The sequence below is a fragment of the Calliopsis andreniformis genome, unplaced genomic scaffold (genome assembly GCF_051401765.1).
Source record: "Calliopsis andreniformis isolate RMS-2024a unplaced genomic scaffold, iyCalAndr_principal scaffold0133, whole genome shotgun sequence".
Taxonomy (NCBI): Eukaryota; Metazoa; Arthropoda; class Insecta; order Hymenoptera; family Andrenidae; genus Calliopsis; species Calliopsis andreniformis.
The window spans coordinates 921,076-948,247 of record NW_027480542.1 but is presented as its reverse complement, the minus strand read 5'-3'; the positions used below and the strand labels follow the sequence as shown (position 1 = coordinate 948,247).

Here is a 27,172-nt window from a genome sequence, read left to right as displayed (position 1 = left end):
TACTATTTGGTAATAAGTTTAATGAAGAAATTGCTAAAAAACAAAATTAGTATTTAAAAAAAAAAAGGTATAAACAAATATAAACCGCTAATATAATCTATTTACCAGTTCTTTTTAGCTTTTGTAATTGTGATCCAGTTAATCTAGCTTGTAACTCATCCTCATAATCATTGGTGTTAGAATCGCTTAAAATAAAGTGATCTAACGGAGGTCCGGATAAGGTGAGAGTGAGGCTATAAAGAAAGAAACAGGTACACAAATTCAATTTTAAGTCGGCCCTTAAAAGAACTTAATCATGACCTTTATTTGGATTTTTGCTGTGTCTGTGGGGGCTGGGAGCTGCTCCGGTCCTCGGCGGCTCCAGTGGTAGATGGTGGATCGGAGGGCCCTTGGTGTTCGCGGTGACGCCGGCTCGGTCTTTCCTTCAGTGACGTTGGCGTCTGAAAAAGAGAAACGCGGCGGAACCGCGGCGGTAAGCGAGAGTGTAAATCAAGCTGTACCGAAGATTCCCGACTCCAGGCTTCGATCACGAGCCTATGTGGTGGGGATAGCAATACCTTGACTGCAACGCGAAGGTAATGCAGTGGACTGTATCATCGACTCTTCTTCTGTAGCGAAGAAGAAGTCGATGAGCGAGTGGCTGGAGATGAGGGGGGGCCTCTTCTCTTCACCTTGCACCTTATAGAAAGGCTCGTTTCGTACGAATCCCAATAACTTCGGGGATTCGCGAGCGGGGGGACACACTATAACTAGCGATTGCTAGTCCTGGAGGCTGAGGGCGGCCAGAGGCTCCGCGACTCCGTTCACTTCACCGTGTGCTTCTATTCGTCACACAGGGGTTGTTTCTAAACGGGGTGGCAGAGCGCGATTAACGCAGAGGTGATAGGCACGTACGTTAGCTCTCTCTGTTGTAACCCGTCTCTCAGAGATCAACCAGGCAGCGGCCTTTGTTGCTCCTCGACGAAGACGAAACTCAGAGAATCAGGGCAGCTCCCGATTCCAAGAGCGCAAATCTCGCTAAATTGTCACCTTTGACGGACTAGGTGCTCTATCGTACGTATAATACGTATTAATCGAACAGAGCAGCTTCCTAGTCGCAGGAGACAACGTTTCAGCTGTGAAGCGTGTGAGATTTCAAGTGTCTGGTAACCAAACTTGTAACGAGTAAGAGGAAGGCCGCGAACTCCCCACTCGAGGCCGTCCTGGTTCGCGCCGCGGCCACCAGGCGGCAACCGCGGAGTCTCGCGATTTCGCGAGTGAAATCGCGACACCGCGAGAATAAAAGGCGGGCAGGCCGGACCAGGCGGCAGAGCGTTCCAGTTACCGAGCGTGCCTACAGCGAGCTGGTTCTCTCTTTTGTAATAGAATGTCCGCAGTCCTCCAACGGACCCTTGGAGGTGGTGTTCCAACCGCTCCTTGTGGTAATAACCGTGATCCTCGACGGGAGAGTTACCTCTCCGCGTCACCAACCTCGGGTCTCTGTGCATCACCCGTGGCGTAGCCCGGTGGACACAGACAAAGGACTCTTCGGCCCATGGTCAACGGGTGGCGTAGCCGCCGTGGCCTGTAGCGCCAACCTCAGATTCCAATCCCGATGATCCTACTCCTTGGCGTACTGTAAGCACAGCGCGGAGCAGCGGCTCCCAACATTCACCGACACCGCCGTTGGGGATACCACATCCCCTCTACCGCATGCCGTAGGGAACAGTGGTTCCCAACCTACCGACGCCGACTAACCGGGGAGCTACGACTCCCAACGCGAGCGACTAGGTGGGACTCCCCACTCGCCGAGAAGGAGCAGCGGCTCCCACTCCGAATCGTATACGAGGGGCATCCGGCCTCTCCCGCCGTGCGTAACTAGAGAGCAATAAAGGACTGTTTAAAAACCAAGATATAGCTGACTCCCTTCATTCGCTACACGAACCCGGCGCCCGACTGAGGCGGCACCTTCTTCCTCGCTTCCCCCGGCGACCACGCACAGCGTGGTCACAAACTACTTAAAACCTTGGAACTGGCTACGCTGATATGAGCTTGACGATCGGTCGAACTGACTGTCGCAAGCTAGACTGCCATAAGACGACTGGGGCGAGAGCCGCGTGTGTCTCCGCAAAGCGGGGAACGTGCTAATTTTTACCACTACACGGCGCTCACCAATTATCTTTTTTTATCGTCCTAATGTAATACGATATACTCTTTCTCTCCTTCAGGCTTCGATGTCCCCACTCGACATCGGGCCTGGAGTTCAAAACCGTTGCTCGACAATGTTTACTGTGTTTGAACTTCAATTTTAACGATAAAACGAGTCATACGGCAACTGACCGTTGTTTTGCTGTTAGGACAACGGAATCTTCAACCGAAGGCGACCTTCGATCGGTCACGTATACCAACAGATCACGAATCTCGCGGACGAGTCAAATGCCCGTTATATAACCGCTTTTTAAACAATTGGGTTTAAAATGTAAACTACATATTTTTTTGTATTCTGAATTAAATTTATCTTTCCCGTAGCATTTTCTGATCCATTCTGTCCTAATTTCATGATCTTTAGGAAATGTAAAAAATATTATATGCTCCTGATTTTCCTTTACTTTTTTTGAGTTGCTTTTACACATAGCAACACTGCAAACAGTACCACCTGGCATGTCAATAAAATTTATTTATCACGATATAAGTATCAGAATAATATATAAAAACTAATATATAAAATAGATAATTAATAGCTTTTCTTTTGCACTCGATGAATCAGTTCACTTCGCACGTCAGAGTATGATCACAGTCGCGGCTGCTCTGGCGTTGTGGCACGCTGGGTGACGTAATAATATGGCCGCCATCCCACTTCAATACTTTGGTTACTATTGGTTACCAGGCAACCTTTCTATTTTACAGATCTCAGCGAAATATATTACTGACGCCGCAATAAGGCGGACAAGAGAATTGCGCTCAATCCCAACGAATTCCTGACGAACAGAAACATGTTCAAATTCTCAATATCATTGCCCTATAGAGATTTTTGTGACTTCCATAGACTGGATTTCAAAAAATATTGATGACTCAATCCGACCGACAAATACTTACCCGAACTAGCGGCCCGCAATATAATAAAATTAAAAAATAAAAAGAAAGACTGATTAGTCATTATTAATAAGACCTACCCATTGAGGTAGTTCAAGTATTGTTCCCTTCTAATACATACTAGTTAGAGTATCACACGCTTTGTAATCATTACTGTCACAGGAGTTTTTTTAGTCATTTTTCCCCACGTACCATTGCTCATGCAACAATATTTGTTAAAGCGCCAAATGCTTGTCACGAAAAGCCATTTATTTTTATTATTTTAAGTTTATGAACAAAACCATGTTATACTGTGAGAACTATTTGCGGATGGTCAAGCAGCGTTATAGTTTAATAATATCTTATTTGGCTATTTTTCTATGTTTATTATCGCCATTAAATGTGAACGTTTTGTATTATGATAATAAACATCAGTTAAAAAAAAAAAAAAAAAACAGATCTTGGCGAACTCCGCAGTCTCGCGGAACCGCGACACTGTTAGTTACCGCCACGGCCGAAAGGCGGCCATCACGTCAATCGCGATCTCGCGATAAGATTTACAGGCCTTGGAACTAATAAGCAGCCGCGACAGATAAGGCATACAGAGCATGGCAGCTATCTGTAGCGTGCAAATAACAAGAAGCGAAACGGCTCTTAAGGCACTCTCCTGTAACCGATGTTTTTGTGAGTCTCCAACGGGTGCAATAGGGCAAGTGCATATGCCCGGCGGTTGACAAACCCAATTATCCCCTCGTCCCCCATCCATCATAAAGGGAGCCACTCCAAAACAGACTATTTTTGGATGAAAGAGTATTAGATACAGTCTGGAAGGTTTCCATAAGACCCCTACGCAAAGAAGTATATACGATTTTTAGCGCTTGCTGAGAGATCAGTGCCATATTAAACAGCCCTCTTTCTTGGACTAGAGATGCCGGAATCGGCGTACGTGGGAGTTGTTGTATCATTTATTAAGCAAGGGGTCGACCATGATGAATAGTGACCAAATCGACACATTTATTTAGCACTGTTTCCCTACAATTCATATGTCTTGAATTTGAATTATCTGTGTTTTCCTGTTTTCGTTTTTTATTGCATAACATTATTACGGTAAACTCTTTCGGATGCGTCGAAGACAAATGTGATAGTGTGATAACAAATTAGTACCACGACTTCCCTAAAAGTGGGTATTACTTAAAATAACACTGTTCGACAAGGTCTATAAGAAATGTTTATTAAAATTTACAAAATCAAAACGTGTTGAACATTATAATGTTCAGATATATATGTATAAATTACTTACGGTAACTTCATGATTCCATTCCCTAATTAAACAAATTGATTTGTTGCGAGCTGAATTATACTCGTAATATTTATATACAGCATTTGCCCACTTTCGACCCATTGTTTACTTAAATACTAGCAATAAAATTAATATAAACACTAATGAAGTGAACACCAGCATTAATAATTTGAAGAAAAATACTAAAAATACTAAAAAATACTAAAAAATACTGAAAAATACAAATAATATACTAATAATATAAATAATAAACTAAGTGAACACTCAAAAATAAATTTTTTCTTTTTTATATTTGTTCAATGCACGAGGCACGAAGGTTCGAAGCAAATGAACGAATAGCTATGATCTCGTCAACGATTACATGGAGAAACATTTCTTAATATTTCATCGAGTGGAATATCTTCCAACTTTCAATAATGGAATGGGTCAAAGAAGCGTATAACCGATATACGGCTCTAAATGTAATGAAAATGTGAAAAGAAATACTTTTCGATTATGGAATGCCTATACAGTAAATTTATTCCATGACTGCTCTTAAAAACCGAAAAAAGGTATATAGGTATACATACCGAAAAAAGGTATATGGGTATACATACCGATATTTTCATATAGAGGTATAACGTCATACCGGTATTTTGATATTTCGGTTTTCATAAGGGTTTTGGAAATATAACCGAAAATACCGGTATTCTAACGGTATTACAGGTACCGGTATAAGTCCCTGCTTCTTAATAGTTTCTCAATATGTACTATAACGTTACGCCTAGCGTCATGTTGCCGTTAGGGACTAGGTAACGAAAAGGACCGTACGGCCCCTTGCGAGAAAGACCGCCTCCTGGAGGACCGTACCGTACTTCCGAATTCACGCTAATTTCGGGTAACTCCACGTCGAGTGCACACGACGTTTCAGGGCCCATGTAAGTAGCCTGAGGGACCCCGATGGCCGTCTCCGTCGTCCGGCCACGCAGTTTTCGGATCAAGGTGTCATCATACTACCGGGAGAAGCAAGGGCACTCCACTGCATGGATATAGGAATAAAAGGATGAAGCATAACCCCCCCCCCCCCCCCCCCCCCCCTCCCTCCCCCTCCCTCCGTTTTTAGGCGAGGGTAGTGAAGCTGTTCCTGAGGTGCGGGGTGTTACGAGACGGGAGGCGAGCAGCGCGAGAGACCGTCGAGGATAGGTATAATTCCAAAGAATATAGTGGTTGATGTGTTGGTTGGTACACGGACGAAACTGATGCGAGATCAGTGAGCCATTAGGATTATTGTAGACGAGGACGGACCTGATGTAAAATCAGGTAGCCTCTGAGGATAGGTGTGCTTGCGGACGAAACTGATCGGTGATCAATGAGCCGCAGGAGAGTGAGTTTGTGAACGTACCTGATGCGAAATCAGGGAGTCACTAGGATCAGTTTTACAGACGAACTCAAATTAAATTGAGGTGCTGTTAAGGAGGTTGGCGAATTCGAACAGACGAGCCTGATGCGAAATCAGGGTGCTGTAAGGAAGTTGGATAATGTACAGACGAACCTGGTATCAGGTAGCTGTAGGAAGTAGACGAAACTGATGTAAAAATCAGTTAGCTACAGGATAGGTTAGCTTTCGTGGACGAACTCGAATAAATCGAGGAGCCACTAGGTTGAATGCAGTTTCTTTGGAAGTAAGGGTAAGCGGACGAAACTGATGTAAGATCAGAGAGCCGCAGGAGATGTTAGTGAGCCTCGTAACTTTTTAAATTATTAATTGATACAACTTGAGCGGTTAAGCTGTATCGTGGTGGATCTGTCAACTTTGAATGGGATCGCTTAAGGTAGTTATAGGTTTGTAAGCAATCTACGCAAAATTACAATGAATACTTAAATATATTCTAAATCAGTCTTTACGTACAAGTGTACAGTGTAGTGTTGTCGCGTAAAGTGTATGATTTTAATGCACGGTGTTAACGCACTGGCGATGCGGGGACTTACAGAGTGGTCGTAGGAATTGCCAGATAGAATTTATGCCGACTCGCGGATTCTATGAGGTTAACTGTAGACTCGAAAGGGAACTTTAGCCTGATCTAACTGGATAGCAACCATCTCTGACGAACTTGATTATCAACGTGACGGTACTGTTCTGAATCCGTTAGGGTTAAAATCTCTGGGTTTATATAGGCCGGAAAATGAGCGGGGATTCGTTAGAAATTTCTTTATATGGAAATTTCTCACAGTCGGTACAGCGTGATGGTTGCTACCCAGCTGCTCGGAGTCGCGCTTACATTAAGATAACGAAAAAAACGAGAGTGCTAGGGCGTTTTCTCTTAATAGGCAGAGACTTGAATATTTGGGAGAGTAGACGGAAAATATTCTCCGTACGTAACAGGGGATACGGTCACGTGGTTTCTGGGTTATAGTATAAATGCGAGAAATTTCAATGTGAGACCTTCACTTTGTTAACAATTATAAATGTACATACTGTTGAATAATAATTATACGCGGTTCGCGGTATCAGTTGTTTCCGGTTATGGAGAACTTATTTTTCCGTTTCCTGTTTGGGTATGTGGTGCCGCGGTGCGGAGGTGCTGGTGTGCTCGTGAGGACGCTATGTCGAACGGGTCCTCAAATATAGACGTGCGGCGAAATTTATTTTGTAACGTTGTGTTTCTTTTCACATTATAAGCTTTATAATACCAGATTCGTATAATGTCGTCACTCACGACATTCGAGTTTCTTTTTGTTCTCTCACACTTATAATAGACAGATGCAAAGGATTAAAAGGTGTATTCATTGTGCTACCACGTGTCGTGGTAAAACGACTTTCCCATTCCTATGAAAACTCAACACATACGATAAAATATTTTCCATAAAATACAGAAATAAAGTGTCTGTAAGACGGAAAATCAGGATCGGCGTAATGAGCGGTCAAAATAAAGACACCTTGTAGGCGTTTACGCTAATAGCAAAACTGTGCGAGGTTTATTCCTGCGTTTCACCAGTCACAACGACTGTTCGTACAAGAATGGTCCTTCGACCGTCTTTTTAGCCATGAGGACGCCTTCATCAGTATCGCCCTTTCCGGTGTTTATGGTAACCCTAGAGGTACCCACTTGACCGTCGAAAGAGAAAGCACGTTGACGAAAAGCACATGCCCCATTCGAGTATACGTTAACTTCGACTTTTCTAACATGTCTTATTTATAAATCAATATATTGAAGTGTTAATTGTATCCTGTAAATGCATGTTATTGAGAGATCAAAGTAAAATGATTAAAGGTTAGAACCCATAGATATGAAAAATCTTTATTTTTGTTCCATTTTATTTTCAAAATAGCAATAATTGCAAGCAATTTTTACCTCAGTATTTGCCATACAATTCGTTACACACAATTCTTTTCTCTAATTGCATGACAATGTATCCAGCAATATACATTGTTACTTCTTCCCCGAATTCGTTAAAGTTTCTTACATCTGGAATATAATCATGGTCATTCATCTCATTTTCTGTAATAATAGTTTCTTCTTCTAGGTGATGTAATCCAGTCGTCCATCGAATCACATCTTCTGAATTCACTGTTTTATTAAATGAAGTAACATGCAGAAAGCAAATTTCTTCTAAAGCTATACAATTGCCATTGGAAATGTTCCTTAACTGGCAATGAACTAGTATTCTTTTCATGATTGCTTGGAACTGCCTAGACATGGGATTGTTATTCCCACCTCCTCGTGACCTAATACATCCAAACAGCAACTCAATATGGTCCTGATTTAATTTATAACAAGGGATGTATTTCAATACATTTTTCTCTACGCATAAAGTTTTATGTAGAACTTCTATACTATTAATACGCATTAAGAATCCAAGAAACCCAGTTTTTCTACGACTAGCATATATAAGCTCTCTATTATTCAACCTTAGTGATGTAATATAAGTTTTTGCCGTTTTTAATCTGTCTTTAAATGTTGAATAATTTTCCATACATATTATTTTCTTAAAACCGGCTTGTTTTGTACTTTTGGAATTGAATATATCAAAGAGGTCATTAAAGATATTTAAAAATTGAATGGTGCCTTCAGCATACTTGAAATCATCCAGCTTTAATACGTCTGTGCAATACTGTAATGAGTTTGCCACAGACCTGCTTAACATTTGTGCAGCTAGTCTAACTTTCATTTTTTGTTTATCATATTGAATATGTGTAGTTCGTAATTTATTTGCTAAATGCATTCCCTCTCTTGTTTGTAGATTGTGTAGCTGTTCAAGGTACTCCCATTTAACAGATCTGTTATTTTCATCAATAAAATGTTTCATGTCGCTAAATGCATTTCATACCAATTTTAACATATGGCATGGATCGGGAAATATTACTACTGGTTCCTTAGTTACCGGATGCTGAAATGTTGTCTGTAATGAGGCAATGTTCGTAAAATTACACCCCAACTGTTGCATTATTGCAAAGTTTGTAGCTGTTCCATCACACGTTACACTCACAATCTGCATGCCAGTTTCGTGCAAACAAGTCATGCATTGAAAAACCAAATTCTTTTTCTATTCTGAATTGACCTTATCAATTAAAAAATAAGCCAGCGGAATTTTCCATGCAACATTTATACAAACAACCATGAAAACCAAAGCATTTGTTGCAATTGCTGTATCAGAGGTGGATATATTATTACCCATGTCCACATATCCATTAAATTTGTGACCATCATATTCTACGTGTTTACGAATTTCAATCAAACACTGGTGATCCAAGCAGTTGATAATCAACACTATTTGTTTTTTTGTTTTATAGCATTAACAGTCTCAACCATGATACCAGGCTTCCCTTCAATACTCTGATACCACTTAGAAATTGTTTTACTATGTGGTAAACAATTGTCGAATTGTTCTCGTACATATTTGCAAGCTTTTGGTGAATAATAGTGCAAAGTTAAAGCAAATGATTTCAGTCTATTATCAAATTGTTTGTTTACAGATTCACTTCTGTTTTTCCGCAATTGCCTTTCTATTATTTGACAATTTGGCCCATCTATGTCCTGTAGCATTTGCACTTCTTCTTCTCTTAGCATGTTGTTTGTCTTCAGTTTGTCCAAAATTGTGTTTAAACGAATAATTCGTGATTCCTTTCGTCGAAGCTTTTGTTGCAAAACTTTTATCTTGCTTTGATAAAAATTCTTTGTGTCTTGCAATGTCTTGCGATGCTGTTTATTCTCAAGGGAGATTAATACTGACTCATCCATAAGTAAAAAATTTAAAAAATACAATGTAAGAAAAATTTACATGTTGTATGAAATTATTATACATATTATATTAAATAAGATTCTATATTTTTTACATTGACTGCAACCAGAAATAACTGATGTAGCTCTGTCTACTGCGAAAGTTTTAGAATCAGAATCAGTTACAATTTCTACGTCATTTGACGCACTGGGACTGGGAACAGCCAATGTGATTCTATCTGCTGCGGAAGTATTAGAAACAGAATCGTTTGCAATTTCTATATCATTTGAAGTACCTTCAGATACAGGTCCTAAACAATATAAATCATATTATAAATCAGATACGTGGAACAATTACTGTATAAAATAACATTAATGCCAATTTGTAATGAAAACAAAATAATAATAATTGCATGCAGTATACCTATACATGCTGGTACGTTTGGTCGAAGTCTCTTTATACCATGAACAGTAACAAATGCATTTTCTGCAAAATGTGCAGAACAAATTCTGGCTTCGGTTGAAAGCGATTTTGCATTTAACTTCAGTATTTCTATCCAAGCCAATTTCAATTTTTTATTTTTTGGAAATCTATTAAAAAAATAATTACACGTGTAATTTTGCATTGTTTATTTCATTTTAATAATGCAATTTAGTTTTTATATACACAACTACAATATGTTTCTAACCGGTGATACGAAATATTACTCGTATTTTCATTTCTTGATCCCAAAATGGCAAGTCTTCTTGTACGATTGTTACAGTGTTTTACGCTACACTGCGGCATTGTAAAAACCTTTTCATTATATAGTATGTCCCACGAAATCCTGGACAGTCGATTATTTGCTAACCTATTAAAGATACGAAAAAAGTTTTTATGCGAAATTGAATGGCAAGAGGGGGCTGATTTATTGGCCGTAACAATTTTTTTTTATCATTATTGTTTACAGAGATATATATATATATATATATATATATATATAATCCCATTTAAAAAACCAAACTTAACTTTCATATCTCTGTAAACAATAATGATAAAAAAAATTGTTACGGTCAATAAATCAGCCCTCTCTTGCCATTCAATTTCATATAAAAACTTTTTTCGTATCTTTAATAGGTTAGCAAATAATCGACTGTCCAGGATTTCGTGGGACATACTGTATATGTACAGGGTGTCCCAAAAATGTTGGAGTTCCTTAAAAGGGGTAATTCGGGGGTTGATTTGAAACAACTTTTTCCTTAGCGAAAATGTTCTTCGGGGCTTCGTTAACGAGATATTAACAGAAAACCCCGACCAATCAGAACGCGAGTATGCCGGTGGAGCGCCCGCGGTAGAGTAGGCTACGCGCTATGCTGCCGCGCTCGTACGCGAACAAGCGAGTCAGTACCAGTGGTGGGAAATCGCGAACTTCGGAGTCGATTGTCTCGAAAACGGTGCGAGATATCGAAAAATGTTACTCTTGCTTTTTTACTTGTTACGGGTAAAGGAGTCAAAAAGGAAGATTGGCACTTTTCGATATCTCGCTTCGTCGGAGAGATATCGTCGACAAGAAGTCATAGCCTGCGTTAAATTTAAAAATTACTGATTACCGACAAATTGAATAAAACTCACCCTTTCGGTAATTCCTTTCCTTCCTTTTTAGAAACCTGTGCCGCTAGGGCACTGTGCCGAGCCGTAACATCTGTCGACGAAATGGTTGTATGGTAGGTCAGCGCTCTGTGCACAGCTGATCGCAGGTATACGCCACCACCCGAAATAAAGGGTCGTGACGTCAAGTGCATCCGAGTTATTGCTGTATCGAAGATGTATTTACTTTACTGCACGACCACCAACACTGATCAAGTGATACAATCACTGAATTTGTTTTTAATGGAACTTGTTGTTCCTACGTTGTAAAAAGAATTGGTGGCCCCGAAAGGGGCCGATTGTTGTTAATTGAGTAAATGCTCGACGTAACCGCCGCCAGTTTGTATGTACGTTTCTGCTCGCCTGACAATGCTCCGCTGAATGCCCTCCAATATAGCAGGTGTCAGTTTTGTCAGCGCACCGTGCATTCGTGCTACTGCCTCCTCTGGCGACTCCAGCGGTTGACGGTACACCTCAGTCTAAAATGATTGTTGTTGAAACGTAAGTAAAGACACAATACCTATGACAAAAATAAGTAAGCAATAACAGCAATAATCTAGTTACCTTCAGGAACCCCCAGAAGCTAAAATCGAGCGGGTTCATATCTGGTGATCGTGGGGGCCACGGAACAGGACCGCCGCGGCCAATCCACCTGCCCGCGAAAATGTCATTTAAGTAGGCGCGGACATTCGCGGCGTGGTGAGCTGGAGCTCCGTCGTGTTGGTAGAACATGTTCTGCCGGATCTCGTATGGAATGTCGTCCAGGAGTTCCGGCAGAACATGTTCTAAAAAAACTCTGTATGCTGGACCGTCTAACCTATTTGATAAAATGTATGGTCCAACGCTAAAGTTGCCGCAAATGCCCGCCCATATGTTAATCGACCAGCGAACTTGTGCTGACCGTGACCGAAGTGCAGAAGGATTTTCGTCGTTCCACACATGCATATTGTGGGCGTTAAAGTAACCTTCTCTGGTAAAAAGAGCTTCATCCGTCCACAATATGTATTTGCAGAACGACGGATTCCTTTTCACTTCTCCCATCACCACCTTGAATATTCAATCCGCCGATCATAATCTGCTGGGAGTAAATGTTGTACCCGTACATACTTGTACGAACGTACCTTTTCATTATATATGTACAGGGTGTCCCAAATAATAATTTTGCACCCTATTCACGATGCTTGACCGTTACGATACGCTCCGACCATTTCTGTCGGCGCTTGCACAGGGTTTTAGCCACTATGCTCGGACAAGGTCAAGCATCGTGAATGGGGTGAAAATTATTTTTCTGTTCCTCTTCTCTACGGGCCCTTTCGACCCGATACACGTGCAGTCTCTGTTTTCTATCTCGAAGCAATGAATGGGTACGTTCGCAGTAAAAAGACGGAGCGCGCGCTTTCGTGAAAATTCCTATATCCATGCTCCACCTTCGGAGCTGTGGGACTTGCCGCTCTCGCGCAGGACCTGAGGAGCCAAGGAAAATTTGCCGCACACGAGCTGGGGAAAGGTCCCGCGGTGCCGCCCTTCTGGAGAGGCTCAATGGAAAAGGCGAGGGTGGAGGCGAGCTTGGAGGTTGTCCAGGCGGCAGGAGCCATACATTGAAGTCCTGGGGTAATCTCCACGATGCTGGAAAGTGGATCGTCGCCGGAGAGGAGCGGGGCGCCGTTCCTCGAGTGCGCACCTGGACTAGAGCGAGTACGTGTAGGGGCTGCGGCGCTCGCGCGTGCTAGACACTGTCACACGTGCCGTAGCTAGTATCGAACAATTACATAGCAAAAGAATACGAATTGCCGACTTACGATCCATTGTAATCAGGGTAAGCTATACAGATTACTGGTCTCAATTATTTTATCGGGCACGGAGTGTCATAGTGTCGGGCGTGATTCGGGTTTCCCCCAGGAGCGTCTCGAATCGGGTTTTGTAACGACTGAGGTATCTTAAATTGTACGATTTTATCGAACTTATCTCCGACTAATTCCGTCATTTTTCCGTAGTCGAGATAGCTAGTAATGATCAACTTGTTTCCGTATTGCTGAAGTCACCGTAACTCTCGCTAGTTAACATCGGGAATAATTGTACCGGACGAGTCCGCGCGTACCGATTGTAGCGGACGCGCGTATTGCGTAGTATTTCCGAACATCCGCGAGTCTTCCGTTGCCGTGCCGAAAACGCGTGCCGAATAATTTGGAACAACACACCTGTGGAAGATAGATGCTGTTTCGTTCTCTAGCCTTGCCATGAAGGCGATCCTCTCCACTACCGTCCAACCCACGGCCTGTTTCATCTCTTCAGGAGCTAGCTGAAGTTTTGCCGGGCCCTGCACTGCGGGTTGCATTTTGTTGTCGATCCTTTGCGTAAATCGACACGAGAATGCCTGGCGCCCAGCTAGTCGAGAGTCCTCTATTTCGAGCAGCTTGCTGGGCAGATCGCCCGAAGTTATCATGCCTCGAGCTCACGGCAGCTCGACGCGGGGAAAACTCCTGATAGTACACTATTTTTATTTTCTTTTACTTTCGGATTCTTATTTCTAAGTCTATTGTGCTTACTACGTAAGTTATTAATGGTTCTTCTAAAGATTGATGAACTGTTTTGCTTGGGCTGATAATTTGGTTACGGATAATTGGATAGGAGCTCTGGGATTACATGAAGATGTGTCATTGGATACAGTCGCAGTATCTATAGATTAAAATTCATGTATGTTTATAAATATATTTACTTATAGGTACATACAAATAATATGAATAAGATGTATAAAAGATACAGTGATTATACATTTCAACATTAGTTTTAATTTTTCTTAAATATTTTAATACTGTATTGATAAGTATGTGTTTACCATTATGTAACGAATCGTGTGTCGTTGTACATAAAACGTCCACAGATAGAGCGGCTTACCTGTGAACAGGGAGTAGGATTCGTGTGGCGTGCGGTTAAGAAATAAGTTTCATAGACTATGCTTTTTCTTTTAACAGGTTGAATGCCACGGGGTTCACCGGAGACCGGCACTTAATTTGGCTGTGACGCCATGGGGGCCACCGGTGACCGACGTGCCCGGATTGAAAAAAAAAATAAGAAAGGCAGACAAAAGACAACACTTATAATTTCTTATTATGATTATGATCGTTGATGTAGGGGTCTGAAGAAATGAATGCAATATAAAACATTTGAAAATAGTTTTATTTATACATTTAATATAGTTTTATTATGCGCGCACGTTACGATGTGTCGTATTAAAACATTCTAAACAAAGGAAGGGTGAACCAGCACAGTCTTTACAATATGTCACGACTTTTTTGGTACAGTTTTTTGCAATTATTCTTCCTAGCCTCTTTGAATTTTTTTGATAACAAATTTTGCAAAATCTTCGGACCGTTCGAGCTTTTCCCAGCATTGCTTTTAATTCATGTCGTGGTTTTTTCAGCAACATTTCATGTGGAGAAATGGAAACTTCAGCTTCATGATCACGACATTTTGTTAAATACTGCGACGTGACCGCCCCGCCGAGCCGTATTCGGCTTAGGACGGGCATGCAGATCTGGCCACGACGCGTCCCACGCCTTGAGTTTTCCGTGGGCGCCAGGTATCTTTCGATACCGGCGTGGAACGCGTCTCCTGTTTTCCAAAACCCGCGGCCCGGGCCAGCTCTTCGCGCGGAGAGGGGCGAGGTCCTTTCGAGCGCAGAGTGAGGAAACGCTTCGGGATTTCGGGTTCTTACGGCGAGAACGCCAGTAAAAACTCGGTTTTCTCTGGTAATAAAAGATATATTTCAGCGAGAAACTTACAGGACTTGGTCGATTTCGTACACGCGCTGTCCCGCGACACGTGGCCGCGGGAAGTTACCCGTTCCCCGCTAATATAATCGCGTAACAAGGTTTCGAGCGACGACGAGGTTGAAACGCACGTTTGGCACGCGAAAGAGAACCGCCCGCGTGGCTGCTGTTGCACCGAAGTTACACCAGCAAGCCGAAGATGTATCCGCACGCGACAACCATTAGCTAACGCGCCGCTAAGCCGCAGACTCGCCGTTTGGCCGAGTCCGCAGGCTTCGAGAAACTCGCACGCGAAAGCTTTCTTCCTGTAACACGGCCTGTACCACCACCAGGAGTCGGCCCTCTCGAGATTTCGATTGCGAACGATCTAGTCCGAGTCAACCGGGGAGAACAATGGAGGAAGACTTACCACCTGTGAATCGGTCAGCGTCCCGTACAAGAAGAAGGCCGAGATCGCTGCGTACAGCAGGATCTCGGCACGCGACGCTTCCCCCACTGTGCCCCGATTGGCTCGCTCAGTTCGCACAGTCTCGCGACCAATTATTCGTTGCGCCGTTCGAAGATTGACGGCTGATTGGCAGGTCCTCCCTGAGTCCCCCTGGAACTCTTCCTGTGGCGTGGATCCGAGGCGCAGTAGTAGACTTCGCTCTTCCGGGGTCCGCTGCCATCGTCTGCCCGCGAGATGGCCCCCATGGCTTCGTCCCTGCGCCTCTCCGTCGAGGATCTCTCCCCGGAACGCGGGGTGAGGTGGCCAACCTCGCCCGTGTCGGCTGGTCCCCATGTACCGGTGCGTCCTCTCACATCCGTGTGGCAGCCCTCCCATCGTGTGTCCTCCCTGAGTGGCACGATGGGTTCCGACAGCCTCCCAATTTCGGCATCGTGTCACTCGCCGGGTGAAGTGACTCTGGAGCGGCGGGTACCCTGGCCGCTCCCCAATCCCGAAGATCCGCCGCAGGAGACCGTGTCGGTGTTGTCGAGATGGTCTCGCACCTGTCGCCTGCCGATGCTACCATCTAGGCCTCTGAGACATCCCGAGAGCTAGGGCGCAAAATAGACGTTAGAAATACGTTGGACTCTCTCTGGTGCGTACTAAAGGCTTCTCTTGACCCGGGAAGGGTTCGGCTTTGTGACTGGCACTTGTGCCACGTCACAATACATTGCGACTTTCATTCTGAATTCGGAAATTTGAATATCTTTCCTTGTTATTTGTTTGAATAATATCATCGAATTTGCCATACATGTATTCAGTAACAGTTCTATTGCTAATTTTCTATACCACTTTAACGTTTTGCGTAGTGGTGAACTGTAAGCTATCATTTGGTCTGATAAATCTACTGAAGATTTTCCTAGATTATATTCCACAACCATTTTTGGTTTTTCACACGAATAAAATTTCTTATTTACAGTAGTCATTTCTGTCGAATGTTTTGTTGAAAGCATCAAGACATCTCTCTTGTCTTTCCATTTTAAAATTGTTATTCCGGATTTATTTTCGCGAGCAATGAGTTCGCCACGTTTTAATTTTTTGGATACTACTTCTGCTGAATTTCCACGTCGATTTTTCCTTAGTGTACCCATTAATTGTGTATTCTTTGCTATTAACTTTTTTGCCAGATCAACACTCATATACGAGTTGTCTGTGCATATAGTACGTCCTTTACCCAATAAATCTTTGCACAGAGACATTACAATCTCGGACGATACGGTTCCTGCTGTTTTATCTCTATTTTTGTCTTTTCCAGAATATATTTGAAAAGAATAAGTATATCCTGCACCACAACATAATTTAAAAACTTTAATTCCATATCGGTGCCGTTTCTGTTTCAAATGTTGTCGAAATATTATGCGGCTTTGGAAGGGCACCAATGATTCGTCCACGCATAATATTTCATCTGGATTGTAGTATTCTTTAAAATTTCTGTTTAATATCTCGATAATATGAATAATTTTAAATAATCTATTACTAGGATCGTTTTCTTCATTGTTACTGAAATGAATGAACCGTAAAAGTAATTGAAATCGATTTCTCGGCATCACTGTACTTGGAAATGTCTGCTGATATTCTTCTTTTTTGCTCCAATATAGGTGAATTTTGGGTAATCGCACCAATCCCATCCATAGAATTAAGCCGAAAAATCTTTTTATTTCATTCGGATTTGTTTCAATCCATCTATCAAGACGACGTGATCGCTTTTCTGATACTATTTTTGTAGCATATTTATTTCTTTGGTTTGCAATTATTTCAAATATCTCATTCGAAACAAAAAGACAATAAAAACTATGTGGTTCAGTAAATTCAAAAATTTCAGAATGATGTGTATTGATTCCCGATGAATTAGAAAACGTAATCTTTGGTTGACTACACGAAGTTATATGCCAATTTGTATCACGTTCCACTCCTTGTGTATTATTTACGTCATTATTACCGTCATCCTCAAATTCGCTTTCACTGCATGATTCAATTCGACGGCGACATACTGAAGATGGTATTACCATATCAGACAAACTGCTCGATGAACTTTCCTCGCTATCTGACAACATTCGGCATCGTTTGGAAGGACTTGGTAAAAGTATATCATTGCTTGACTCAGAATCTTCATTTGAAATCATAACTTTATGGGCAAAAAAAAAATAAATAGGAGATACGAAATGCAAAAACGTTTATAGTATATAAAAATATAATAGAGGTTCTTACCTAATTGTTAACAATCTCAAAAATAATAAAATCATAACAGTATTACTGAACAATGCGAAGACATAATTTGAGATAAATGACAATCGCGCGAAATCGTACTCCAGCGCCGCGGGGGTTACCGGTGACCCCCGCCGAAATTAACATGCCAATCATGTTTATACGTTGTAAATTATCTATTGTAAATAATATTTCAACATTATATGTATCGCTAAATAGAAAGTTCATCGTGGCGCCACGAACAATCCCGGTAAAATTGGCGTGGCATTCAACCTGTTAAAATAAAACATGAAATCATTTATCAGGCTAAATGTTTTACAATACTAAGATACTTAATTCTATTCTTATTGTAATACTGCCTTTAGTCTTTGGTGCGATAGATTCCTACCACTTTACGAACTGATACTTATCGCGAAATTCTGTATAGACAGAATGTTGGAATTGCTTAAAGTAAGCGATTTAACTAGGTTACGGATAAGCTGAAATTGGGGGTTTGAGAGAAAACAAGTACACTCGATTCAATTTGAGTCGGCCCTGACAAGGGCTTAGCTACAACCTTTATTTTTGCTGCGAGCTTTGTGGCTCCTCGTCCGCGGCGGGCTCCTGTGGTTGTCGGCGGCGGGGGAGAGGGGGCCCTCGGTGGTCCTGGCGACTCCTTTGGGCTGGCGGTGGAGCGGAGGCCTGGTATTCGAGTCGGGTGACGCCTTGTCAGCGACGTTGGCGTCTGAAAAAAAGAATAGCGGTGGAACCGCACCGGTAAGCGAGAGTATGGCTATCACGCTGTATCGTGTCTTCCCGACTCCAGGCTTCGGTAACGAGCCTATGTAGAGGGGGGAGCAATACTTTGACGTATCGTTAAGGTAGTGCAGTGGACTGTATTACCGACGTTTCTTCGCTCTGAAGAAAGCGTCGGCAGACGAGTGTACAGAGAGGAGGGATCCTCCTTTTCTCTGTTTAATCTGCCTTCCAAGAAGGCTTGCCTCGTACGAGTCACGGTTGTAAGCCCCGATTCGCGAGCGTTCGACCCACGGCACTAGCACTAGCTAGGCTTGGTGGCTGATAAAGGCCAGAGGTTTTATCACTCACCGTTCACCGCGACGGGCGCATCTATTCGTCGCACGCGGGTTGCTACCAAACGGGTGATATAACACGGGCAACGCAGAGGTGATACACTTACGTTTACCCTCTCTGTTTGGTGCCAATATCGTGGCTCAACCAAGAAGTGGTCTTGATTGCTCCTCCGACGAATAGCAAACTCAGGGAATCGAGGTAACCACCGATTCCAAGAGCGCAGTTACTCGTCTCTTAAATTATCGCGACTAAACAATCGCTGCTCCTTCGCACGTGTAGTACGTGATTCTCGAAGGGAGCTATAGCGAGCTGCAGTACGATATTACAGCGTAGAAGGCGTCAAGAGCTAAGGAACTTGGTGCCCAAATTTCCTAACTCAGCTGACTCTTCTGTAATCGCTGTCCCTTGCTACCGTGCGAGCGATCGGTGCAAGACTGACTTCGACATGCGAGCGCGAGACGCTCCGCGAAAATCGCGGAGTCCCCGAAAATCTGTTACGCGGCGCTCGCTTATCATTGTCTATCTTTGTCTAATGTACCGATTTTGCTCTCTCTCTTTGTCAGCCTCCGATACCCCCACTCGATATCGGGTCTGAGATTCAGACAGCTGATCGTGATCGCTCACCTGTCCGAACTTCAACCGCATCGGATGAAAAACGAGTCGCAATTCGAATGTACCGAGTTTATTGTTGTTACGTACGGAGAATATTTTCCGTCTACTCTCCCAAATATTCAAGTCTCTGCCTGTTAAGAGAAAACGCCCTAGCACTCTCGTTTTTTTTTCGTTATCTTAATGTAAGCGCGACTCCGAGCACCTGGGTAGCAACCACGACGCTGTACCAACCGTGAGAAATTTCCTTATATGGAAATTTCTAACGAACCCCACTCATTTTTCGGCCTATATAAACTCACAGATTTTAGCCCTAACGGGTTCAGAACAGTACCGTCACGTTGATAGTCAAGTTCGTCAGAGTTGGTTGCTATCCAGTTAGATCGGGCTAAAGTTCCCTTTCGAGTCTACAGTTAACCTCATAGAATCCGCGAGTCGGCATAAATTCTATCTGGCAATTCCTACGACCACTCTGTAAGTCCCCGCATCGCCAGTGCGTTAACACCGTGCATTAATATCATACACTTTACGCGACAACACTACACTGTACACTTGTACGTAAAGACTGATTTAGAATATATTTAAGTATTCATTGTAATTTTGCGTAGATTGCTTACAAACCTATAACTACCTTAAGCGATCCCATTCGAAGTTGACAGATCCACCACCATACAGCTTAACCGCTCAAGTTGTATCAATTAATAATTTAAAAAGTTACGAGGCTCACTAACATCTTCTGCGGCTCTCTGATCTTACATCAGTTTCGTCCGCTTACCCTTAGTTCCAAAGAAACTGCATTCAACCAAGTGGCTCCTCGATTTATTCGAGTTCCTCCACGAAAGCTAACCTATCCTGTAGCTAGCTGATTTTTACATCAGTTTCGTTTACTTCCTACAGCCACCTGATACCAGGTTCGTCTGTACATTATCCAACTGCCTTACAGCACCCTGATTTCGCATCAGGCTCGTCTGTTCGAATTCGCCAACCTCCTTAACAGCACCTCAATTTAATTTGAGTTCGTCTGTAAAACTGATCCTAGTGACTCCCTGATTTCGCATCAGGTACGTTCACAAACTCACTCTCCTGCGGCTCACTGATCACCGATCAGTTTCGTCCGCAAGCACACCTATCCTCAGAGGCTCCCTGATTTTACATCAGGTCCGTCCTCGTCTACAATAATCCTAACGGCTCTTCTGATCTCGCATCAGTTTCATCCGTGTACCAACCAACACATCAACCACTATATTCTTTGGAAATATACCTATCCTCGACGGTCTCTCGCGCTGCTCGCCTCCCGTCTCGTAACAAATTGGTGACAGCGGTGGGATTTGTCAACAGGTTCCGGATCGCTGGTCAAATTCGGGTTTGATTTAAATTTTACTCTTAGCAGGGTATAGACAATATACTAGTTTTCGCTAGTTAAGTCAGTTATTTATAATAAAAATGACGAATACAGACGACATTACGAATTTGACAATTTCAACTGCTAATTCGATGTCACTTCTGACGCAAAGGACGTGTATACAAAACGTTACTGCGACAATACCGATATTCGACGGAGAAAATCCGCCGTTATCGCGTTTTGCACAAAGTGTAGAGGACGGGTTAACTTTGATTCCTGAAGGTACTGAAACTGAATTCCTCAGGATTATTTTAACTAAACTTCCTGGCCCTGCACATAGGTATACGTTAGAACATAAATTTGATAATATAAAGTCACTGTTGAAACATTTGAAGAAACGCTTTGCACCAGGAGAAAGTCTATCCTATTTTCAAGCGGAAATCGCAAGTCTTCATATACATGAGGGAGTAAGTTTGCGACAGTATGTCGATAGAACGGGTCATCTTGTTTATTGTACTCGTGGAGCTGTAAGGGAAAAATAGAAGGACAACGCGGAAGAGTTTGTCAAAGAAATGGAAAAGGATGTGTTAGAAAACTTCATTGAAGGTTTACCGGATCGTATTTCGTGGAAGATATCTGCTCATATTCGGGATATTCAAAATCTTGAAGAAGCTTACGACGCTGTGTTGCAAATAGATAGGAAACTAAAGAATAGGCGACAAGTGTTTCGGTACAAATCACCCTCAAGGTGGTCTCGTAGAAATCGCTACTCCGAAGATTTTCGTTATCGTGACCGTGAAGTGGCATATCCACATTCTCCAAGCAGATACGACCGTTTTAGGGGAAGATACAGGAGCACATCTGGATCTGAAGAGGAACCAGAACGTAAACCAAACACTACCGCTTTGACTTTACGTAATAAGAGTCACTCGAACTCCCCGTCTAGACGTGTTCTCTCTTTCCAAAAACAGACGACAGACATAAACATTACTCTATCTTAAAACCCTCTGACAAAAATCGTAAATCAGGTCTGTACTGTTGGCATTGCGAGAATAAAGGACACGATAGTAATTCTTGTAGTAAAAATCCACGTAGTTCAAGATATCAGAAAAATTCGCGAGATTCATCAGTTGAATCAACCGGGTCTTTAAACTTCGATCGTGCTCAACGTACAGGCGACGCGATGAGCAGAAACGACAAACATCGCCGGAAAACAGTTCACTTTCAAGAAGACTCCTCATCAAGGAAACACCAGCACCACGTATCAAAATTAAAGTCCCGGAATTGGAATCAGGAACGGGAGAATTTTTAATTAATGGTGGGGCATCTATTAATTTGGTAGTTCTCAACGTTTTAGGAGGAAAGGCAGCAATAGTTTCTAGAGAAGAAATTGAAATTACTGGAATTAACACAACACCTATTCGTACATTAGGAACTACTATTCTTCGTATCAATGAAATTCCTGCATTTTTCTATGTAGTCAAGGATCTTGCAATAGAAGCAGATGGTCTCATTGGAAGTCCGTTTCGTTTACAAGAAGGAGTAGAGATTTCGTATTATCATAATACATTGGTTACAAAAAGTCAACCTGTCAGACCAATTCGTTTTTCTAATCTTTCGGAAATGGAAGAGATTTCCAACCCTTCTAAAACGAAATATCGTATCCCAGCAAGGACAAAACAACAAATAGGCATTCAAATAGCTAATCCCAAAGTTAAAGAGGGTTATCTACCTCGTATTAGAACACCAAAAAACGTTTTTATTGGTGAGGCTGCGGTTTGTAATCACGAAGGTACATGTTACGTTTTAGCCACGAATGCTAGAGAAGAAGAAATAGAAATAGAAATAGAACCTCAAGATATTGACCCTTACGAAATCATGGATAGTTCAGATGAAGATCCAGTAGAGTCATATCAGGAGAAACCAATTAATGGAAGAGATAGAACTCATCATATTTGGAAAAGTTTAAAAAATGATCATCTTAATTCCGAGGAACAGAAACATGTTAGAGAAATTATTGAAGAATTTTCGGATCGATTTTATGTGCCAGGAGATAAACTTAACAAAGTTCCAGATTTCAACCATTCAATACATCTAAAAGATGAAATTCCGATTAACACTAGACAGTATCGGTATCCGCCCATACATCAAAAGGAAATTCAGCAGCAGGTTGAAGCTCTTCTTTCACAAAGAATCATCAAACCCTCTACATCACCTTATAATTCACCTCTATGGATTGTACCTAAAAAATCTGACGCCGATGTCAATAAAAGGTGGCGAATGGTCATCGATTACCGAGCACTGAATGAAAAAACGATCAGTGACAAGTATCCACTTCCACAAATTACAGAAATTTTAGACAAACTGGGTGGCGCAAAATATTTTTCTGTCTTCGATTTAGCGAATGGATTTCATCGGATAGGAATGAATCCGAAGGATCAAGCAAAAACTGCTTTTACCACTCCATATGGACATTACGAATTCACTCGTATGCCTTTTGATTTAACAAACGCACCGCCTACATTTCAACGACTCATGAACTTAGTTTTAACCGGTTTACAAGGAGTTGAACTGTTTGTCTATCTCGATGATATAGTCTGTGACGTGGCACAAGTGCCAGTCACAAAGCCGAACCCTTCCCGGAGCAAGAGAAGCCTTTAGTGCGCACCAGAGAGAGCTCTACGTATTTCTAAGATCTATTTTGCGCCCTAGCTCATCGAGATCTCTCAGCGACCTAGATGGTAGCATTGGCAGGCGACAGGTGCGAGACCACCTCCACACCATCGACACGGTCTAATGCGGCGGATCTTCGGAATCGGGGAGCGGCCAGGGTACCCGCCGCTCCAGAGTCACTTCACCCGGCGAGTGACACGACGCCGAAATTGGGAGGCTGTGGGAACCCATCGTGCCACTCAGGGAGGACACACGATGGGAGGGCTGCCCCACGGATGTGTGAGGACGCACCGGTGCATGGAGACCAGCCGAAGCGGGCGAGGTTGGCCACCACACCTCGCGTTCCGGGGAGAGATCCTCGACGGAGAGGCTTAGGGACGAAGCCACGGGGGCCATCTCGCGGGCAGATGATGGCAGCGGACCCCGGAAGAGCGACGTCTACTACTGCGCCTCGGATCCACGCCGCAGGAAGAGTTCCAGGGGGACTCAGGGAGGACTTGCCAATCAGCCGCCAATCTTCGAACGGCGCAACGAATAATTGGTCGCGAGAGCACAGTGGGGGAAGCGTCGCGTGCCGAGATCCTGCCGCACGCAGCGATCTCGGCCTTCTTCTTGTACGGGACGCTGACCAGGTCACAGGTGGTAAGTCTTCCTCCATTGTTCTCCCCGGTTGACTCGGACTAGATCGTTCGCAATCGAAATCTCGAGAGGGCCGACTCCTGGTGGTGGTACAGGCCGTGTTACAGGAAGAAAGCTTTCGCGTGCGAGTTTCTCGAAGCCTGCGGACTCGGCCAAACGGCGAGTCTGCGGCTTAGCGGCGCGTTAGCTAATGGTTGTCGCGTGCGGATACATCTTCGGCTTGCTGGTGTAACTTCGGTGCAACAGCAGCCACGCGGGCGGTTCTCTTTCGCGTGCCAAACGTGCGTTTCAACCTCGTCGTCGCTCGAAACCTTGTTACGCGATTATTGTAGCGGGGAACGGGTAACTGCCCGCGGCCACGTATCGCGGGACAGCGCGTGTACGAAGTCGTCTAAGTCCTGTAAGTTTCTCGCTGAAATATATCTTTTTTAATACGAGAGAAAACCGAGTTTTGACTGGCGTTCTCGTCGTAAGAACCCGAAATCCCGAAGCGTTCCTCACCCTGCGCTCGAAAGGACCTCGCCCCTCTCCGCGCGAAGAGCTGGCTCGGGCCGCGGGTTTAGGAAAACAGGAGACGCGTTCCACGCCGGTATCGAAAGATACCTGGCGCCCACGGAAAACTCAAGGCGTGGGACGCGTCGTGGCCAGATCTGCACGCCCGTCCTAAGCCGAATACGGCTCGGCGGGGCGGTCACGTCGCAAGTCATATTTTCCTCGTTACTTCAAGAGCACGATATTAAAGTTAGAAAATTTTTTAATCGTCTTAGAAGATTTGGACTGACATTACAAACTAATAAATGCCAATTCCTTCGAAAAGAAGCTGCGTACCTTGGACACATTGTCTCTTCTGATGGAGTAAAACCGGATTTAAAGAAATTGCAAGCTGTGAAAAATTTCCCAGTACCAAAAACGCAAAGGAACATTCAACAATTTTTAGGATTAACAGGATATTATCGCCATTTTATACAGGATTACTCATTAAAGGCTAAACCTTTGATACAATTACTAGGAAAAGGGATTCGATTCAAATGGACTGAAGAACAACAACGAAGTTTTGAACAGTTACGTGATGAACTCAGTCAACAACCCATACTACAATATCCTGATTTTAGCAAACCTTTTATTATTACCGCAGACGCATCTGAACATGCTATTGGAGCTGTACTCACTCAAGGAGAAATAGGAAATGATCTACCGATTGCCTATGCATGCCGCAGTTTAAACAAAGCTGAATGAAATTATTCGGCCACAGAAAAGGAATGTTTGGCAATGGTATATGCTGTAAAGTATTTTAGACCTTATGTCTATGGAACGAAATTCACTTTGGTAACAGATCACCGACCATTAGTTTGGTTACATTCTGTTAAGCACCCTACTTCTAGGCTCATGAAGTGGAAACACAGACTCTTGGAGTATGAATATCAAGTTGTACATAAATCTGGAAAAACGAACAAGAACGCAGACGCACTGGCGCGCAATCCTTCAACAGTTTGCTTGCCACTTATCCCACGAGATCGTAGGGATCCCGATTTTAAAGCTCAACTACCGAAAGCAAACGCCAACCTCGATTCAATAGGGCACCGCATACAACAGTAACGACGAGATAGGGACAGAAGTCCTAAATACCAGGACACAAGTAGTTCAGAAGAAATAGCAGAACCTGCACGTGGGAAAGTTAAACACTCACCAATAATAGATAGAAACAGGACTCTACTCACTTTATCTCGTGAAGTATTGGAACCAGAAAACACTTTAGACACTCTGATTGACGTTTTACCAGCAGCAAACTCCACACCAATCTCTTGTCCCATTGAAGAAAATACTTTAGTGGAAAATTTGATCTCCTTTGAAGAACCGCTAGGAATTAGTAATACAGAGAATACAGTTATTGAAAATCCACAGCAGGATTTATTTAGTACATCAGAAACATTACCTCAAAATACAAATAGCATTTTACAACCTACCATAAGTCCACCACCTGTAAGGGTCACAAACAAAACAGGTGTAAGCTCACTGCCTGAGTACAGGTCAACCGTACCCGGAGTTTTGGAGCGCACAGTCGATCCTTACCCATCTCCTATTACTGATCACGCGTCAACCGATGACCTGGAAGAGGTTCAGCAAAAAGACACGCACCGAATTAATATTTCACCAAACACTCTTACCACTGAAGAAGGACATTATGTACATTTTATATCCGCCGATTGCAATTTAGTAACTTCCGTTGGAAAACTACTAGTCGACACCGAATTAATAAACAAATCAAATCTTTTGGAAATACAACCGAAGAAGGGACACGTAATAACCACGGATAATGGATTGTTTAAGATCTTCAGTATAGTTATCTGCGACAAATTTTATGATAATATTGTAAAGGAGGATATACGCTCTGGTTTACAAAACTTCAAATGTACTTTGAAACAGAATCAAATTAAGTCATTCCGGATATCTGCAATTGGAGATTTTCACAAGCTATCTGCCAAAGAACTTTACAAAATTTTAGAAGAAGTTTTTATAGGAACAATTCAGCAAATTACCATTTGTAATTGTACTATCATAACACCTTCTGCGGAAGACAGACAAGATATAATCCGTGAAGCTCACGATAGTTTAATTGGAGGACATAAAGGAGTGACAAAAACGTATAAACGCATCCGATCAAAATATCAATGGGCAGAAATGCGCAACGATATTCAAGAGTCTATTCAAAGATGTCAAAGTTGTCAAGAACAGAAACTCGTTCGAGCAAAATCCCGCCAACCTATGCTGATTACTGACACACCTGTGGAAGCATTCGATAAAATAGCCTTGGATACAGTAGGACCATTACCAAGTACACCCAGCGGAAACAAATATATATTGACAATGCAAAATAATTTGACAAAGTACTGCGTGGCCGTAGCTATACCGAATATTAGAGCTACTACCATAGCAGACGCTTTTGCAAGACATTTTATTGCAATTTATGGCACACCCCGTGCAATATTAACCGATAGGGGAACCAGTTTTATCGGAAACCTTATGAATAATTTGTCAGAAATACTTAAAATCAAACAAATTACAACTTCTGGATACAGTCCACAAACTAATGGATCATTGGAACGAATCCACATTGTACTCACCGAATATCTGAAACACTACATGAATAATTATGAAGATTGGGATCTATTGATACCATTCGCCATATTTTCCTACAATAC

The 27,172-nt window shown here is 42.8% G+C and overlaps 1 protein-coding gene across 1 annotated transcript in view; it reads right to left on the bottom strand.

Annotated features, from left to right (window-relative positions):
* Nucleotides 1-294: 294 nt before the first annotated feature.
* Nucleotides 295-27,172, bottom strand: part of LOC143187638 (putative peptidoglycan muropeptide transporter SLC46) — a 148,622-nt gene continuing 121,744 nt past the window's right edge. The window contains exon 6 of the mRNA XM_076391878.1: nt 295-440. Within this exon, the coding sequence (XP_076247993.1) occupies nt 425-440 (16 nt within the window). The 3' untranslated portion in view covers nt 295-424. The remainder of the gene's footprint in view (nt 441-27,172) is intronic.